Source organism: Silene latifolia, chromosome 1 (assembly GCF_048544455.1).
Source record: "Silene latifolia isolate original U9 population chromosome 1, ASM4854445v1, whole genome shotgun sequence".
In the NCBI taxonomy this organism is placed as follows: Eukaryota; Viridiplantae; Streptophyta; class Magnoliopsida; order Caryophyllales; family Caryophyllaceae; genus Silene; species Silene latifolia.
In genome coordinates, this window is record NC_133526.1 from 11,349,797 (window position 1) to 11,368,367 (window position 18,571).

At 36.4% G+C, this 18,571-nt stretch overlaps 1 protein-coding gene across 3 annotated transcripts; it reads left to right on the top strand.

Annotated features, from left to right (window-relative positions):
- The first annotated feature begins 255 nt into the window (after positions 1 to 255).
- Positions 256 to 10,148, top strand: LOC141598637 (uncharacterized). Of its 3 annotated transcripts, none has more exons than XM_074418360.1 (12): positions 256 to 423; positions 539 to 640; positions 1,317 to 1,487; positions 2,737 to 2,802; positions 3,095 to 3,160; positions 3,595 to 3,747; positions 4,133 to 4,281; positions 4,404 to 4,494; positions 4,607 to 4,675; positions 8,563 to 8,654; positions 9,078 to 9,141; positions 9,817 to 10,148. In XM_074418360.1, the coding sequence occupies exons 1-12, from the start codon at positions 361 to 363 to the stop codon at positions 9,919 to 9,921; spliced, it is 1,191 nt and encodes a 396-aa protein (XP_074274461.1). In that variant the 5' UTR covers positions 256 to 360; the 3' UTR covers positions 9,922 to 10,148. The 3 variants fall into 3 exon arrangements, with proteins under 3 accessions (XP_074274461.1, XP_074274453.1, XP_074274446.1); XM_074418352.1 differs by having other exon boundaries at positions 267 to 423; positions 536 to 640; positions 4,136 to 4,281; XM_074418345.1 differs by having other exon boundaries at positions 268 to 423; positions 536 to 640.
- The last annotated feature ends 8,423 nt before the right edge of the window (positions 10,149 to 18,571 follow it).

Below are 18,571 nucleotides of genomic sequence, written 5' to 3' on the forward strand. Positions count from 1 at the left end.
ACTCCAGTGTAATTTGAATGAGAGACGAGAGGTCACTCTTTATAGCAAAATAAGAGAATAAATAAATTGTTTCATGATTCTACTACTAGACTCTTGAAAGAAGAGCGACTAGCGAGTATAGCTGCACCCGTATTATACACCTTAACCCGACCTGCATAACCCGACTAATAGGCGTGATCCGTTTAACAACGGGTCAAACTAACACAAAATATGGAGTCAAGGACTACAAGGGGCAGCCCATTTAAAAACCCACAAGAAATCCAAATTAAAAGACGAGAGAAATTGGATTAAACCCTACACACCTGATCCCAGCATTGAAGAAAGAGGAAACCAGGAAGAGTGTAAAAAAGCTTCATAAAAATGGCTGACCACACTAAGCAAACCATACTTACTGCTCTTTCTAAACGCTTGTCTTTCGATCCTGTATGCTCTTCCTTGTAAATTACTCCACATGATATGGGTTTTACACATTTTGATGCCATTGCCATTTTAGATGGTCAATTACCAATTAATTATGTTGATTTTTTTTATGCAGAAGAATTTATCTGGGGATATTGAGAAAAGTGATTTGAAGAGCTTGTGCACTAACATTTTGAAGTCATCATCAAATAATAATTCCTCAATTTTGAGCAATGATGAGGTAATTTATCATTTCGATATTACTTTTCCCGTTTGATTTATCTAATTTATCATTTCTTTTGTATTTGCAAATTACCCTTTTGGCTATCAAGTAGGTTTGTTGACTGTCTCGATTAAGCGACACGTGACTGTTGCCATAGACTGCGTAGTTGAGTGTAAAAGGGAAGGGTTTTAGCTTGTTAAGAATGGGATTAGAGCTGATGTTTGTCACCTATGTTTGAAGGGAAACTGAATATAGAGACGACCCGTAATGCTATTCTGGCAATGCGCTGCGTAGTTTCTGTCTTTCAAGGCTGTGTTGAGAGGGTGAAAATGCACTATTTAATTGAAGGGTCCGTGGCTGCGTACATCTGACCTCTTTATCCTGCATTTTGTTTGTCACCTATGTTTGAAGGGTTTACTGTTTAGCTTGTTAAGAATGGGATTAGAGCTGATGTTTGCCACCTATGTTTGAAGGGAAACTGATTATAGAGGCGACCCGTAATGCTATTCTGGCAATGCGCTGCGTCGTTTCTGATTTCAGGGTTGTGTTGAGAGGGTGAAAATGCACTATTTAATTGAAGGGTCCATGGCTGCGTACATCTGACCTCCTTACCCCGCATTTTGTGATGAGTCCAAAGATTTTAATGAGATTAATTTTCTTCTGATGAACTCAAGCAACGTAATTTTATCTGTAGGCAATGAAATGGATTGCATTTGCAGATAGTTTTCCACTGGATTCTGAGGCATCTGCTGGAGCTATCAACAGTCTAAATGATGAATTGGTTCAGAGATCTGTACTAGTAGGCAATGGTTTTAAACTCTCTGAAATTGATCTGATTGTCTACTTGGCGATTCATCCTTGTATGGTATGTTTTATTCAAAACGTATATTATGTGGATAGATTGGACCTGTATTTCATTACTGTTGAGTGTTGACACAATTGACAATGTGTTAAGGTTTAGGTGCAGACTGTTTGTGACACTATTTGATCCTACTTTACTTTTGGTAGATAAAATAATTGAGAATTGACATTGGTTTCACACTTTCACGTAGCTACATGCTCGATTTCTTGCTGCCTTGCTGACCAACTTGTTAGATATATTCTTTAGAAGAGATATGAAACATTGATTAGACCTCGTGCGCTCATATATGCGACCCATTTTCGTACAATTTTTCCTTGTTAGTCTTTCTGTTGCCATCTTTCTCTTTAAAATCTTACTGTTACCATAAAAACTTATGTCTATCCGTTTTGAGACATTGATGCCGAACTTTTATCACAAAGAAAGATGCAGCTTTTCAATTACTTATTCTAATGCCTAAAGATTCAAAACTTCTACTGGTCGAACTCCCTTTCTCTTACATGCAGCAGCGGACCTATGTTATAAGATCTGAGGTCTGGTAAAGTGGTAAACACTTGAACTTACTTGGAATAAGATAAAACAATATTTCACGAGGAACATTTACATTTATCACGGTTATTGTATTGTTAAAATCATTCACATACCACAACCTTGCCCATGGTTCGAGGATCTTGCCTGGGTCCGGCAATGCTTACAATGAGGCAAAAAGTTTTTGGCTTTGATAGAGTAGGGGCAAACTTCCCCTTACGTACCTTACTTTCAATGCAAGTCACCAGCTCCTGCTCTTGCAAGGTTCATTCCTTAGTGGACGAAATGCTAACTTAAATTCTCTTCCTTACCCTTCCTGTCTGCCCTTCCAGCTACTTTTAATCATATACTTCCTCCATTCAAGTCCACTCTACCACTTTTCATTTTCTACACTATTCACAAGTGAACATTCAGTTTCGATTTTCTCTCGATACATAATTGAAAATATATTCATGTGGGATCTTGTTTGATTCGTCTTTACGAGTACATTAAAAATATCTAACTTTTATAATTTTTGCAAATACGTAGCTAACGGTATTTACCGCGTAAAACCTGTGTTGACAAACGTGAAAAAACAAAGTGGTAGAGTGGAGTTGAATGGAGGAAGTATTTGTCAAGTACTAAAATATCATAGTGCTGACTGGCAGGCAATCTTTTCCTGCTAAAGTGATGTTCTTCACAGCTTTCTTGTCTTATAACCTGCTTGTGCTTTCTTTTCATGTGCTAGATTGCTATGTCAAAATCGGCAAGGGAGAAATTTCTAAATGTCTTAAGGTGGATGGATTATGTTCAGGTATTCACACATTCTATTACCTTGTTTTCTTTCATACAATGAAGATGCTGTGAAAATAGATTTTCGTGTATTCAGTGTGTTCTATTATCTATAAATTAGAATTATTAGGGCTTCTGGTTGATAGTAATTTATGTAGCTGTCAGCTGTTAAGCCTAAGCACTAAGGTAGGCATGTTATCAGTTGATAGCCTCCTAGATGGTTAACGCTTATCAGATTGTTCTGAAACTTTTCAACTGAAACTATATTTCTTTTACTGTGACTTGCTACATTTTTTACCAACCTATGTGTACAGAGTAAGGAGGATTTGAAAGATATTGCTGAAAGAATTCCCGTTGAAAAGGCCAGATTTATTCCTCAAGTAAGTAATCTCATTGTGCTTTCTTTCTATTCACTAGGGTGCCCAATGTTATGATTTCGTATACGTCCGATACACCAATGGAATTGGAAATTTTCACTTGTTATCAGAACCGTGACAAATTTTGCTGATCTTGGTAGTGGATACGAAACATGTGTTGAAGAATATTAGATACTTGAAAATTGTGTGTGAATTTTGAAATATCAAGTCACAATGTTGAAAAGGTTTTTTGACAAGTTATGTGCTAGATAAAATGCATCGATTAGTTTTGGTTAAATGTTAAACAGCCTTAAAATGAGAGCTTTGCTTAATATCGAAGTCCGTGAATGATTTCATATCTTCTGGAGTTATTCATGTAGCTGCTATACATGTGTATCGCTTAGTGATGCAACACAGGCATCCCTAATGAGCATTAGCTACCAACAAATATTTTGCAGGTATCTAAAAGTGTTGCTGTGGAAGCCAACTTGAATGTAAAAGGCACCGTGAAAGACGCAAAAGCGGACACAAATGCAAAAGATGATTCTGCCAAAGGGTCAAAAGCTTCTGGTACTGAAGCAGCAAAGAGTATACAGAACAATACGGCTGTGGTATTTTTTCTCTCTATAAATGAACTTATCTTATCTGAGTCTACAGTTGTTGTACTTGTGCAGTCATCTGTTTTGATCTTGTAATTAACATGAAAGAAAGTTATTGGTGAGTGTCCGTACAACACGAGCACCTCCATGGATTTAACTTTGGTTCATCATCGATTGTCTTTTTTCGAGTTGGGTAGGGCTTACATGGGCAACAATGGTCACCCGCCTAAGTTGTAACACCATAACTTGAGAGGCGAGACTCGAGATCCTATTTATGCTTTATCCACCCTAAGTGCCCAGGGAGTTACGTAGCCTAGGGAAATTTGTTCTTCATAATATTTCTGATATATCTTGACTGATGAAGATGTCACTCTTCGTGCATCCATAACCAATTTAGAAGAAGGCGAAGAATAATAAAGAAGCTGCTGGAGTTGAACAGAAGAAACCTGAAACAGAAGCAGCTGCTAAAGATGATGTTCCAGTCAGTTTGCTGAATATACAAGTTGGACTCATACGCAAAGCTTGGAAACATCCTTCAGCTGACAGGTTGGCAAATTTGCGTAAACTTTCCCCATTTTGACTTTTTATTCCCCAGAATATTTACTTGTCTACCTTTTCCTCTAAGTGATGATCTGGATGTTTTAATATATGCATTTTTAATATTTTAGTTTACTTGTTGAGGAGATCGACGTTGGAGAGTCCAAAGTACGACAGGTTGTTAGCGGTTTGGCAAAGTATTGTAGCCCTGATGATTTGGCAGTATGTTATCTGTAACTTGCTCTCCGTGATTACCAGCTTATATTTTATAGGCTACAAATTTGATCAATCAATCATCTTTTGGTGGACTAATGTTTGGTGTTCCTATGTACAGAATCGGCGGGTAGCCTTAATTACAAACGTAAAACCAGGAAAATTAAGAGATGTTGTGTCTGAAGGACTGGTAATCTTTAGATCCTTTCGCTGTTTCTAATTTGTTTAATAATCATAAATGTACTCCAGGATGATGTTTTTAAACACAAGTACTTGTATACGACCTCCTTGTGCTAATTGAGGTAAAATCACATGTTTTCTAGGCCTAACTTTTAGATTTGAGAATATTCGTGTCACTTGAACGATATTATCATAAGACCCTTTCAAGACACTGACTTTCACAGAATATGTATTACACTATGTTATCTTTTACACTCTTCAGCATTATCTTTGACAATAAACATTGCACTATTTTATCTTGTAAAGCATGCGATTATATACATCCATAAGCATTAATTTTAAGAAGATATATATTACATTATGTTATCTTGTGAAGCATGTGAATATGTGATTATGTACAACTTTAAGCATTGGCTTGAAGGTATGTGTGTATGTAATTATGTATTATGCTGGCTTTCAAGTCATTGGATTTAACAAGGATCTGCCAATGCTTGAGAGCTTACAGACCGTTGAATTAGAGTACTGTGGATAAATGAAATAAGATATTCTTAGTTTTAAAGAACCATGGTTATTTAACAAGATTTTAGGGTGTCAAATGCAAGGAAAATAAAACGTAGAGAGGGTTCTGATTTGATAGATTAACTAGTTGTTCTACTACGATAAAAAAAGTTAAATGCACACTCAAATTTGAGGTTTTACCCTCTTGGTGTTAAAAGGCATTGAACCATTAGTTGCCTAAAGTTTTGATTTACACAAGGTTTGTGATAGAAACTTTATTGTTCACGGTTGCACGTAAATTAATCTTCACATTTTTGTGAAGGAAAGGTTTATTCCCGCGAAAAATTCTTAGGTCCCCCAGGTGTACCATACTACCATGTCGCCATACACCCTAACTAATGATAAGCCTAATTTTATTTTGTTATTTATGGCTAATCTTGTGAATTCGAATTATCTTATTTGTTGGGGGCATGGTTGAAATTATCATTTGATACACCTCGTATCACCCGAGATGTCTCGGTATTGAAGGCCTCCGATACGAGATATCCGGAGATGTATTGGATAAATTTAAAATAGGGAAAAATCAGCTGGGACGAGCAATTTAGACGGTCTATCTGCCAACTCGACCCGCAAAAAAAAAACAAGATAACCAAGCTGTAACTTCTCCCTTCTACTGGCCAAGCTTTATGAATAAACTAGCTTAGGACCCGTGCAAATTGCACGGGCATATATAGATGATATATAAAAAACAATCTTCTTAATTGTAGTTACAAATATTGTATAAGTTTGAATATATAGCATCTTATACAAATGATTGAGAATTCAGAACTATATGAGGTAGTCATAACATTCATTCTAATAATTGTATTTTATAATGAGTAAACTAATCGCCATAAAAAATTATCAAACTAAAAAAGCCTTGAACTTTTGAAAACTTTTGAAGTCATTATATCACCATTATATGTTGAAGCATAGTTACACTCGTTTGTTGAATACTTTGTATCATGTTTAATTTATACTCATATGAATGTGTCTTGCGGCCCAAGCATTCATATGGCCAACATGCTAAAGAATTAACAATAGATCTATCTACTAAACAATATATATACTTCACGAAACTAAAGTACAATGAAAGATGAAAACTAAGAGGCCTGGGCTAAATAAACGTTCTTGTACTTGTAGCTCTTGCAGTTTGTCATACATCTGGAGGAACATATTCTTGTAAATTATCACCCACATCTTCTATGATTTAAGCGCGACAAACTTCTATCTCTGTTGTGCACGGTAGTTGATCAGTTGGTCATGATCGATATAATGTTACATTTACATCCAGGCAAATTCTCTATATTGAACTCTAAACCCAACTCTTGTAGTCGAGTTTGACAGGTTCCCCATCCTTGTGGCGGCTTGCTTATTTGCTAATTACATGGTTTGCTTATTACTCGTAACTGATTTGGTTTTAATCACAAATAATCAATACACTAAGGGCATGGGGAGATAACTGATCATATCAAACAATCACAATACATAAGAAATATTAGACTAACTAATGTGAATTAAATGTATATATATTATATAGCATAAAAGATTACTTGCTAATCAATCATTGATAGCTTTTCTCCCTTAACATTTGTATGTACCTGAAATACTACATTGAGTTCATATCAACAATCATCTTTTGATTATAATAAGCAATGAATTTTGGGAACTATAACATAAAAAAGAAACTAAGAAAATTAGTTCTCCCATCCCGATCATTTGTTTGTCTTAAAGAATAAAAAAAGGCAAACAAATGATTGAGACAAAGGGAGTAGATATTAGAGTTTGAAAACTATATTTAGAACCCCGTAGGAAGACCCTGTTGTTATCATGCCTAACAATTAGATGACGTTAAGGCTCTGACTAAAGCAAGAAGCATAAAACTATAAATGTAATGTGTGATTTAAAAAGAAACAAAACAAAAGATGAATTACCTGCTAATGTTTGTGTAATCTCAGTAGCAGCCATGGGAACGTAAAAACTGAGATGAAATACTTAGCTTCCCTGTGATGATGGATAAATAAATGGAACTAAAATAATAACAATGTACATCAAAATGTGTAAGTTCATGGACGATAACCATGCAGAAGAATTGAACGATACACTTTGGAGGTGACCGATTCCAATATACTCCACCTAAATCCATAAACCAAAAGACGATAATAATTCAAAGTTATAATGCAATATGATAATCAAATTAAGCATAAAAATTTGCCACTTGAGAGTTACAATTCATTCTTAAATATCCACATATGAAAATTGTGATAAGAACTTCGACCAAAGATGAAACTAATTGAGCAGACATAGAGGCTAGAAAAGATTACCAACAAAGGGACAGAAAAATTCTAAAATTTGAGTAGAGAAATCAAAATTTTGTGAGAATAGTTCTGAGACGGAGGGTGAGAAAGATGGGTTATGACACGCCATGCCGTTGCGACGAAAAAAGACACATCTAGACGCCAGTCTATAAATCTTGTGTGAAATAAATCGAAGATAGTTTGGAGAAATTACCTCAAATAACATCGTCATTCTGAAATTGCATCAACTATGGAGTATTATTTATAAAAGATTACAGATACTAATCACCTCTTTAATAGTAGCTTGTACGTAATTTATAGCAAGCTTGTAAAGTCGTTGCTAATTGCTTCCTCAACCAATAAATCATACGAAGTAGTAAAATCTGAAGGAACCAGATGATAGGGAGATGGGGTGGGGGGGGGGGGGGAAGAATACCAAGAGGATAGAAACAATTGCATAATGTGTGATGGAGAAGAGGGAGCGATGATAGCAGGATAACAATAAGAAAAGGAAAACCTTAAGCGTCATATCTCAATTAGGGTTAAGAGGAATGTTTAGTATAGAAAATATGTTTTAGGGTTTGTAGAGTGATGACGGCATATTAGTCAGTAGAGAAAAAAAATTTAGGGTTGTGTGGAGTGAGCGGGAAAAAAATCAACGTGAGAGTGACATGTGTCATAGGATGATGTCAGCGGTTATTCTTTTATAGTTTTAATATAGATACACACTAAAAAATTGTATAATATTGGTTACATTAGTTATTCTAAAGAGGTTTAATCATAACTTGATATGAAATAGACAATGGGCGATAACATATCTACAAAAGCTTTTAAAGTAAATGTCCCCGCGATAATCGTAGCCCAGACCGGGACGGCTGAGTCGAGGGCGATCCCACACACCATTACCGCGACCACTGTCGTGACCGATACCGCGATTTTAAGCCATGGGTAGGGTGTACTGTGACGTGGTACTCTTAGTGGACATAAGAATTTTTTAACAAGGCAACACCCATTCTTCTGTAAATCCTCATTGATTTATGATTGTCGTAATGTCCCATGCCAGGTTCTGTGTGCTTCGAGTGAAGACCATAGTGTTGTTGAACCTTTGCTACCTCCAGAAGCAGCTCAAGTTGGGGAGCGTGTTTGCTTTTCAGGGTAAGCGTTCTTCTGTAAGCGTTTTTAAGAAGAAATTTTCAATATTATATCACACTTTTTTTAGGGCGTTTGATTTCTGGGGAAAAACAATTTCACTACATTACTTCCTGAGGAGCTATAATGCTGTTAAGTTGTCTATGTTTAGACTCAAATGAGTACGTGATCATGTACTTGAGCATCGGCGGATCCTTGCTTTGGCACTAATTCAGCAAGTGTCTAGGGCCACTTGAAAAATCTTGCTGGCATTTTGCCCAATTTTGCGCGCAAAAATTCAAATTATATAATACTCATAAAAGCTTTAAATTATTCCTGGACACAAACTTTATTATTCTGGGTTCCCGATTGCCCTTGAGCTGTTAGATGGTCCTCTAATTCATTTTAAGTGTCTGTTGTGAATTGTGATGGAAACATGGGTTTTTTCAGGCATGAAGGGAAACCAGAAGACGTGCTCAACCCAAAAAAGAAACAACTTGAAAAAATTACTCCAGTAAGTATTCCTTTTCGACAGCGCACTATTTTGCTAATGAAAACTTTTAAGTGAATTGCTACATGTTATGGCTTGTCGCATCCATTACACTTCACATTTATAGTCAATATCTTATCTGAGTTTTTGCATGCAGTTCATAGTGTCAGGCCACAATTCCTGCACTCCCATGTTATTCGTCATTAATATTATCAGTAGGAATAAGGTCACATGCGTATGCCTCTATCCGTTTCAGACGTTTTCAGCCTTGTGCTGGTTTCCTCATCTGAATTATGGTTGCTCTGTGCTTACTTTGCACACAGCATTACTGTAGTGTCTCAAAGCTTGCACTGATAACGAGGTACAAGGGTCCAGATGTTTTGAATCATAAATTTACTCCGGAATTTCATTGGTTAATTGCCAGTTCACAAACATAAAAGTACTACAATGATACCCCAGTGCCTTGAATATCAATGCCTTGCCCCTTTATTACAAAGAGATTGTTTTCAAATGTATCATAGAGAAATTTGCATCGCACAATGGATCGACACTCTACTATGTCGATATTTTTCTTTATTCCATTATATTCTAAAGCGGAAGAACAGTGACTCAGTGAGGCTTTCTTTAATCTTGCACATGACACCTGAAGTTTTTGATTCAATGTTTATACTGTACTTCTGAACAAAATCTTGATTGCAGCATTTGTTTACGGATGAGAATGGGGTGGCTACATACAAAGGAATACCGTTTATGACTTCTGGTGGTCCATGCACATCCTCTATTCGAAAAGGAAGCATCAAATGATCACCATCTCTGTAACTTAGCTTTATATTGTGAACTTGGGCTCTCAGTTATTGCATCTATGCATTCATTTTGGATGTCAGAGTTTCTTCCACATGTGACCACGCCGCCTGTGAGCCATGTGAAACTTAGATGATACCGAGTACTTTATATCGTATTAACTCTTCTTGTGCAAATGGAGCTGGTTGAAAATTCTGATCCTTATTATTAATAGAGGGATTCTAGAGTAAGACCGCTTTATCGTCTAAGCCATTAATGATGCCATGTCATTGGTATCCATTCTAAACCCCTTCTCCCACTTTATCTCCCCGTCGCAACTTCACGATTAACTTCTGCCAGTTATCACCACTGTGACCGCAGGTGTCGCTTCACTGGCCACTGATGGTGGGCATCTTTTCATCGAACACCATGCCTACTGTCCTTGCATTTAACCCTAAGTAGTTACATGTCTAGTTTGATCTAAAGGATCCTGATATGCTTGTAGAAGAAAATCGATTATATCATGACTTCTGTATGCAGCAAAAAATGAAACCAATGTTAGCAAGGAGCACAAGCTAAACTTAACCACCATTTCTTGTTTAAGACCCGATTAAAATAGAAGTGAAAATAAAAGGAGGTTGTGATTTGAAGGTGTGTGTTAGTTTCTTAATAAAATGCAGAATGTCTGTTCTAGTAGTGTTTGCACAAGAAATCACAAATAAATGTTTTTTTTGTTGGTATATAATAGAGGTGATCATGGGCCAGGCCGAGCGGGCCGGGTTTGGGTCAGGCTTAAGCATTGAATTAAGCCCAAGCATACGGGTTGGGTCGGGTTGGGCTAGACATATGGGCCTATTTTGTTAGCCCAAACCCAGCCCCATGCGGGCTAAAAGCGGGCTTGGGCTAATTCGGGCCGATTTGGGCTTATAAACTTTACTCTTCAAATAAAATTAAAAATCCTCATTAGGTAATACTTTGTGCATTTGTTAGCAAAAGTTTTGTATAAAACTATATAATTTTTCCTAGTATTGTCAAAATAAGTAGTAGAAACTTAATGTAGCTTTCACGTACCTTTTGTTTGCGGGGACTCATACAACCAAGTGCACAATTTTTAGCTATGTCATAATGCCTATTTCGGCACCTTTTTCACTTTACATTGTTATATTGTTCTACTTAGTAGAGTATATGTTGTTCTTAGGCTCAAAATCAAGGACTTTCACAGTAATAATGATATCACATAAATACTGGTAAGCAAATTAATAAGGCTTGTAACATAAACCCTAAATTCTCCCCTTTGCTGCCACCGTTCTCCTCCTTCCTCCCACCGCCACCCATCAACCCCCTACCATGTCGCCGGGGATGGGGTCTTTCAAGACCTTTCTCCGGCGATCCGTCTCCTCTCTTCCGATTAACCCTCCTCCCCTTTCTTACCCACATCCGGTTCTGGATCGTTCGGGTCTACCCATTCCTCACGGTCTGCGTGGTGTATGTGGGTTGTTCGGGTCTTATCGGACGAGTTTGTTGAGGTGGTGTGGCAGGGTGGTGCTTGGATCTGGCGGTGTCGTGGGTTGGTAGGGAGGCGGTGGCTTCTGTTTTTTTTTTTGTGTTCCGCTTTGTTTCCTTTATATTTTTGTTTAATTTCCGCTTTCGTTTTTGTTTCGTCTCTCTTTCTGAGGGCTTTGTCCCCGTCTATCGATGGTGTCCTCTCAGTTTGAGAGCTTTCGTTTTCTGGTTCGTTTGCAGTTTTCTAATAAATCAGCAGAAGATCAGCGTTGTTATAGATCGTTATATGGTTTTACATATTTTGTCCGATTCATGGCTACAATCAATCACGTCAGAAGAAATGGATACTCGTCAAGGAAGATTCGGAGACCCTCTTATGGATGAAAGCCTTTTGCGGCGAATCGATGATAGAGACTCTGTTGCAGTGTTTCATTCTTTGAACAAGAATTTATTTCCTATGGTAGTAATCGATTTGTATCCGATTGAGCTTGGCATATGTTGTAGATGTCGTATGATTTTTTATTAATGATAATGAACTTTTCTCAAAAAAAAATAAGGCTTGTAACATTAATATAGGTAAAAAAATTAGTAAGGCTCATGAACTATATAGCAATTGATTTGCTATTTTTTTTACTAACACTAATTTACATCCTTAAATCATACATGAAATCGAAAATTTTGTATATATTTGGGCCGGGCCGGGCCAAAATTTGGGCCTTAACGTCGGCCCAAACCCAACCTATTTAAATGAATCGGGCCATGGGCTTCGGGCCATAGGCTTTTTGGGCCTAAAATCGAGGCCCAAGCCCGGCTTGGCCGGGTCGGGCTAACGGGCCTGGGCCATTTGATCAGCTATAGTATATAACTATATAAGAGGGCTTAGCCCAAAATTAAAGAATAAAACGAGGGGTGGCTACACCCAGAATATCTTCACGGAGAATGGAACGAAGTGTAGCTGGGGGAACATTGAGATGAGTAATAGTGGTAGACGACTAAACTCCTTGATTGGCTAACCAATCACTTGCCTTGTTAGCTTCTCTAAAAATATGTTGTAGCTTAACCTTTCACCCGGGGTCGCGGATTAATTCTTTACACCGAATGACGAGATGACGGAGACTATTGCTAACCAGTTGATCCTCCAAAACCATCTTAACACAAATAATTGTTGTTGACATGAGCTGTTTGTTAAGTAGACATGAAGGATCACGATGATTTCTCAATTAACTTTAATTTTGGAACAACAAAAAATGTTCTTCATACGAGCACAGAGTTGTGGTAGTTGGTAACTCGCTACAGGCGGTGGAGCATTTTTTAGTAAAGGGCCAATATTGATAGATAAACCATCTCAACTAAAGTTTTTGAGGAGTGACACCAAAGGTCACGATGGCTCTGATACCATGATAGATGAACTATCTCAACCAAAACCTTAAGGTGATGGTTGAGGCCCAACTATTATAATTATTCATATTAAATATATGTAACTCCTTCAACATTACCACAATAATTTCGGCTTCATATCTACATCAACCACTTCTTCGACTTCACCAAGTTCTCTACCCAGTTTACATGTCGGCCGACATACAATCTGTCGTAGTGCGTCGATGAGTGTTATTTGGGCATTGCAACGTAATCTTGTTCCAGTGCGTTGCAAAAGTTAAGATTTGAGACAAATTGTCCGTCACAAAGGGTCATTGACTTAACCTTTGTTTGACATTAACTGGACAGCCATTTAAGGAAATGTATTTAAGATTCAATCATGAGAAATAGAAAGATATTCTCATTCTTTGCCATTTTAGTGAAAAAATCTTGAAAATACTGCTTTATATGGTTTCTTATCATGTGCCTTTAGGGCACATGTTAAGAACCGTTATTAAAATAAGGGGAAAATATAATTTTGATGGAATCCCACAACGAGGGTGAACAAATAACCAATGAGGAATCCGATATCTAATCAAGTTCAATACCATTAGGGGAAGGATATTAATAGATGATTTTTGAGCGCCCTCCATGATTCCCGACCGCGATATAAACAACCAAAAGAAAACAGTTAGGCTCTATTTGGCAAAACTAACTAAAAAGACTGAAAGTCTTGAAATCGAAAAGGTCACCAAATCGAAAAAGGTACACGAAACCTAATAAGGTAGGCCGAAAATTAGAAATTGGTTCGATAAAGTAGCTGATTTTTATTAAAAGTGTTTGGAAACTAGCTGAAAAGGTAGCTGATATTTGATCAAATGACGTAAAGGGGCATGATTATTATTGTTATCATTTATGTTTTTGCTATCATTCTTGTGTTATTATCACTAGTATAGATTCCGCGCAAATGCGTGGTTTTTCAGATAGGGATATTAGAGAATGTAACAATTATACTATTGGTATTTAATAGTGTAAATCCCGCACATTTGAAGTGTATATATATAGAGGTTTTATTTTTAGTTATTATTTAAATATTTTAAATTGATACATTATTAATTTTTCATATTTTTCATATACCTCATCGAATTTCGATATGAGAAAAAAATGAACTATGAACTAATCAAGAGAATTTAGTAAAGTTATAAAATACGGAGTATGTTTAATGATTTTTTTCTTTAACATAAAACTAATGATTACAAATAATAAATTTTCTCAAATTGTGTTAATGATTTTTATTTTTTTTGTGACGAAGCTAATTATATCAGTTTAATATTTTATTTTATACAAAATGTGTCAAGTCATTCTCTCATATACTCCCTCCTATTCTACATAAACTTCCTTCTTTCCTTTTTCATCTATTCACAATATCTTCCCTATTTCCTTATTTAGTAAAGTTTTATACTTATTTTAATCACCTTACCCCACAACAATACCCCACCCCACGGCCCCACCCCACAACAATACTTATTTTAATCAACCTACCCCCACAATAATACTTATTTTAACCACCTCACCCACAATAATACCCCACAATACATTCACTCTCTCCAATTATCAAACCTCACTACAATACTTTACCTTATTTAATCCCTCTCCTTAATTCTAGTACCCCCCCCCCCCCCCCATGAATAAGGAGGTTCATCTAGAATATGAGGGAGTATAATAATACATAACAAAAATTTAGAAATTTACAATTTATAAAATTATAGTGAATTTATCTTCTTTAATTAAAATATTATAATTTAGATTTTCAAAGAAAATATTATTATTTGATTAAAAGGTTATATTTTGATGAAATGATAATAATTTAAAGAAAGAAGTATTTTTGTTTTCATATTTAGCTTGATACCTTTTTGGAGGAAAACTTTGGAGAATTTTATTCTCTTATTATGTAGAAGGATTCATTCCAAATTTTATATCTTCAAATTTTTATATTTCACCTAATTGTAATTTAATATGAGAAAAAAAAACGTAGTATGTCATGATTTTTTTTAACATAAAGTTAATGATTTTATTTTATAACTTTGCTTAAATTATCTTCATGAGTTTTTTTCACGTAGCTAATAATATTATTTTATTGTTTTATGTAGTTTAAGTATGCATTAAGTCATTTTCGAAGAAAAATTAACAAATTTGTATTTTATAATTTTATACTCCTTTTATTTTATTTTGATTAAAACATTATATAATTATAATATAGAATTTAATAAAAAAAGTCATGCTTTAAGAAAAAGATTATAGTTTAATGGGAAATTTTATTTATTTCCTTATATAAGTAGGTGGAGTTTGGAGGGAGAACTTTTAAGAATTTTTATTCTCTTAGTAATAGGGGGGATTGGCGTTAGACCTGGCAAAAACAACCCGACCCGATTGACCTGACCCGAAAATATTGACCCGAGATCCGAAGTGACCCTAACTACATCACCCGAGTGTGAGCCGAAAACCCAAATCGACCTGACCTGGCCCGAATATGACCCGAGCTTTCTTGACCCAAAAAAGACCTGATCCGAAACCATCAAACCCGAAAATGACCTGACAAAATATAACTCTAATTGAACCAAAAAGACTTGAAATGATATTTCTCTATTATTTATTGACCCGAAAATGACTCGACCCGAAACAACCCGACCCGCTTGACCTAAAACAGACCCGACCAACAAACCCGAAACAGATCTGAAACCCGAAATGACCCCTCCCGACCCGAATTAACTCGAAAATAATGAGAGACCCGAACTTACCCGACCCGAACTGGCCCGACCCGACCCCGACCCCGACGCGTTGACCCATTTTGCCAGGTCTAAATTTGGTGTTGTTAGTAATAAAGTCATAATGTAGTTTTTTCAATGTAGTTGCGCAAGTCTCCAACATGTTTCAAAGAGAATGAGAAGAATAATTAATATATCACGATTAGGTAAAAGAAAAAAAAAATCAAACAATATATCATTGAAAAATGTATTCTATGAATACAAAATTAGTTCTCTATTAAACTCATACAAAAAAAATCGATTTTTTCCGGTGAAGTGTATTGAAAAATTTTATTTAACGGTTGTTTGTGTTATTTGGGAGAAGGTATTGAATGAGATTTTAGTTGACAACATTAAAAAACAAGGGTAAAATCGGTAGACAAAAAAGAATCAGGTACCTGATTTCTCAAATGCTACATGAGGTAGCATTTCATTTCAGGTACCTTTTTTGGTCAAAAAAGGTAGTTGTCAAACACTCTAAAAAAAATAAAGTACCTGATTTTTTTGACAAAAAAGCTACTTAGGCAAATCAGGTACCTGAAGTGTACTGCCAAACGAAGCCTTAGTTAAGCATATGTGACAACGTTTTTGAGTAATTGTTGAGGTCTAAATACGGCGTATTTAAACTAGTTTTTTTTTCTAGTAGGAAATAACTTAGAATATATCCCAAACATAAATTAAGATTAACACTACAACATCAAGATAAACTAGAATAGCGAAGGCAGGACGGTGAAGGACGGAAGATTGGCCACGGGCATTTGTCCCAGCTTTATCAGCACAGAAGTGTGGGTTAATATCCGTATACTACCCTTTAATTGTAGGATTATAACGCAAAATTCATATGTAGTTTATAGTCATAAAACGAAAAACATGATGAAAACGATAAAGATGTAGAAATAACCTTCGGTCCTAGTGCAAAAGGCAATGAGAGATCAAGTAAGATCTCCTCCTAATCGTTGCACCCAAGATGTCCGAGTAATGCCCTTGTGCTAGAGATAATCCCCTAATTGCCTTGCAATATCGAGGGGATTGTATTGTGAGTTTGTGTTGGATGAGAGATCCGGAGTTTTTGGAGGCACAATTCCCAAAACCCTAATTATTTTTGTCAAATGAATATTAGGTTAGACAAAGAGGAGAAGCTCTCCTTTTGTCCTTGTGTGTCTCGGCCAAACCGAGTGAGAGGAGCCCAAACGGGCTTTTCATTTTCTCTTCACTTAAACTTGCGGTCCGGTCCATAGCTTACTAAATGTATACGACGCGTTTCATTATAAATCATTATCGGTTATCGGAAATTAAGGCATCAACTAATAATACGGGTTAGTTGAATTATTAATACATGTCCGACAAAACAGTATTGTATAATTATATTCAATACACATTTAATTAAATATAAAACGTTTATATTCAATTTTACGAATTAACTGATTAATTCGCCTTTAGCCCATGATATTTAATCCGTATTAAATATAAGATCTCAACATCACATTTTGACTAATTTATTAGTCAAATAACTCAGACTAACTGGTTAGTCAAATTTGGCATCTACATGACTGTATTTTCATACCGTCACATCACTCAAGACGTATCCTATAGGTGTGACTTTTAGGGACCATTGATTACCGCCATCCTGTATGACAATAACGTCAAACTTATCTAGCAAGCCAACCGTTATTGATAAACGTGGATCAACTGATTATGATACAAAGTATACCCTTTGATCCTTTTAGAGGTTTATAAGTCCTTGCACTAACTGTTAAGGACACCAACCCCAACAAGCTCCCACTTGTCCGTACAAGTGTATGTGCAATGACGTTATCCGCACTAACTGGAGGACACAAGCTCCAACAAACTCCCACTTGTCCGTACAAGTGTATGTGCGATAACCGATTCTCATATTCATTTAAAATTTCTCCCACTCAATGTAAAACAATTTGCAGATCTGGATCCACAAAGGTCGTATTTTACAATCGATCTGTATCTAGAGTGGTTTCCTCGACTAGAGAGTAACTTAACTGATAAAACGAATCCGTATCCGAGCATGGCCATGCATTTCGATTCTGACTCCTCGAGTGGCCCTGAGAAATATCGAGTACCCGATAAAGGCTGAATATTTCCTTCAACTCGACTCCTTCCGATCTAAGCACGGATGAAATGACCCGAAAAAAATCTACTTGGCCCCTGTTACGGATGACCGTGAGAAAGAAAACCAAAGCCACCCAAAATCGCCTTAGTCTCAAGAGACAATCGATAGTCAAAAGAATCGACTCTTAGGATCACCATGGAAGTCCTATCCACGACCGGGCAACGAATGTTATAAAACATTTAGGACTCCACGTCGATGTCACAATTGTGTCCTACGAAATATCCGTATAAATCGCCTCTGTGATTGGTCAGTCAACCGGTTGACTTATGGCTCGTTGAACCCACCATCAACCAACGTCACAAAATAATTGCCGAGTTATCACTCATGTGGGCAATTAAGGACTGAAAAAAATAAATGTTCGTTCGATTCACTTTGTGGTGTTCAAAAATTGTCGCACAATTCCACATGAAAAACAAAATATATAAATATCAAAACGATGATGTCGTATAGAGTACAAAAGGGAATGAATCTAATCCATAAAAGAGTACTACAACTCAGGAACACGTTTAATTCCCATGGAATTAACGTGCCCTTCATGCTTATCTTGTCGTAATGCTTTAGTGAGAGGATCTGCTATGTTATCATCAGTAGCAATCTTTTCTATCACTACTTCCTTTTGCTCCACGTAATCTCGGATTAGATGAGCTTTCCGTTGTACATGTCTAGACTTGTTGCTAGACTTTGGCTCCTTAGCTTGGAAGATGGCACCACTATTGTCGCAATAGATGGTGATCGGGTCATTCGAACTAGGCACTACAGAGAGCCCATGTAAGAATTGACGCATCCATATCGCTTCCTTTGTTGCTTCGTGACGCGGCATAGTACTCGGACTCGGTCGTAGAATCTCTGTTTAACATTTGTTTCGAAC

Excerpts from the sequence above, each read along its gene's own strand:
- LOC141598637 (XM_074418345.1), top strand. The coding sequence starts at position 361 with ATGGCTGACCACACTAAGCAAACCATACTTACTGCTCTTTCTAAACGC. Across the intron at positions 424-535 it reads AACGCTTGTCTTTCGATCCT|AAGAATTTATCTGGGGATAT; the intron begins GTATGCTCTTCC and ends TTTTTTATGCAG. Across the intron at positions 1,488-2,736 it reads TGGCGATTCATCCTTGTATG|ATTGCTATGTCAAAATCGGC; the intron begins GTATGTTTTATT and ends TTCATGTGCTAG.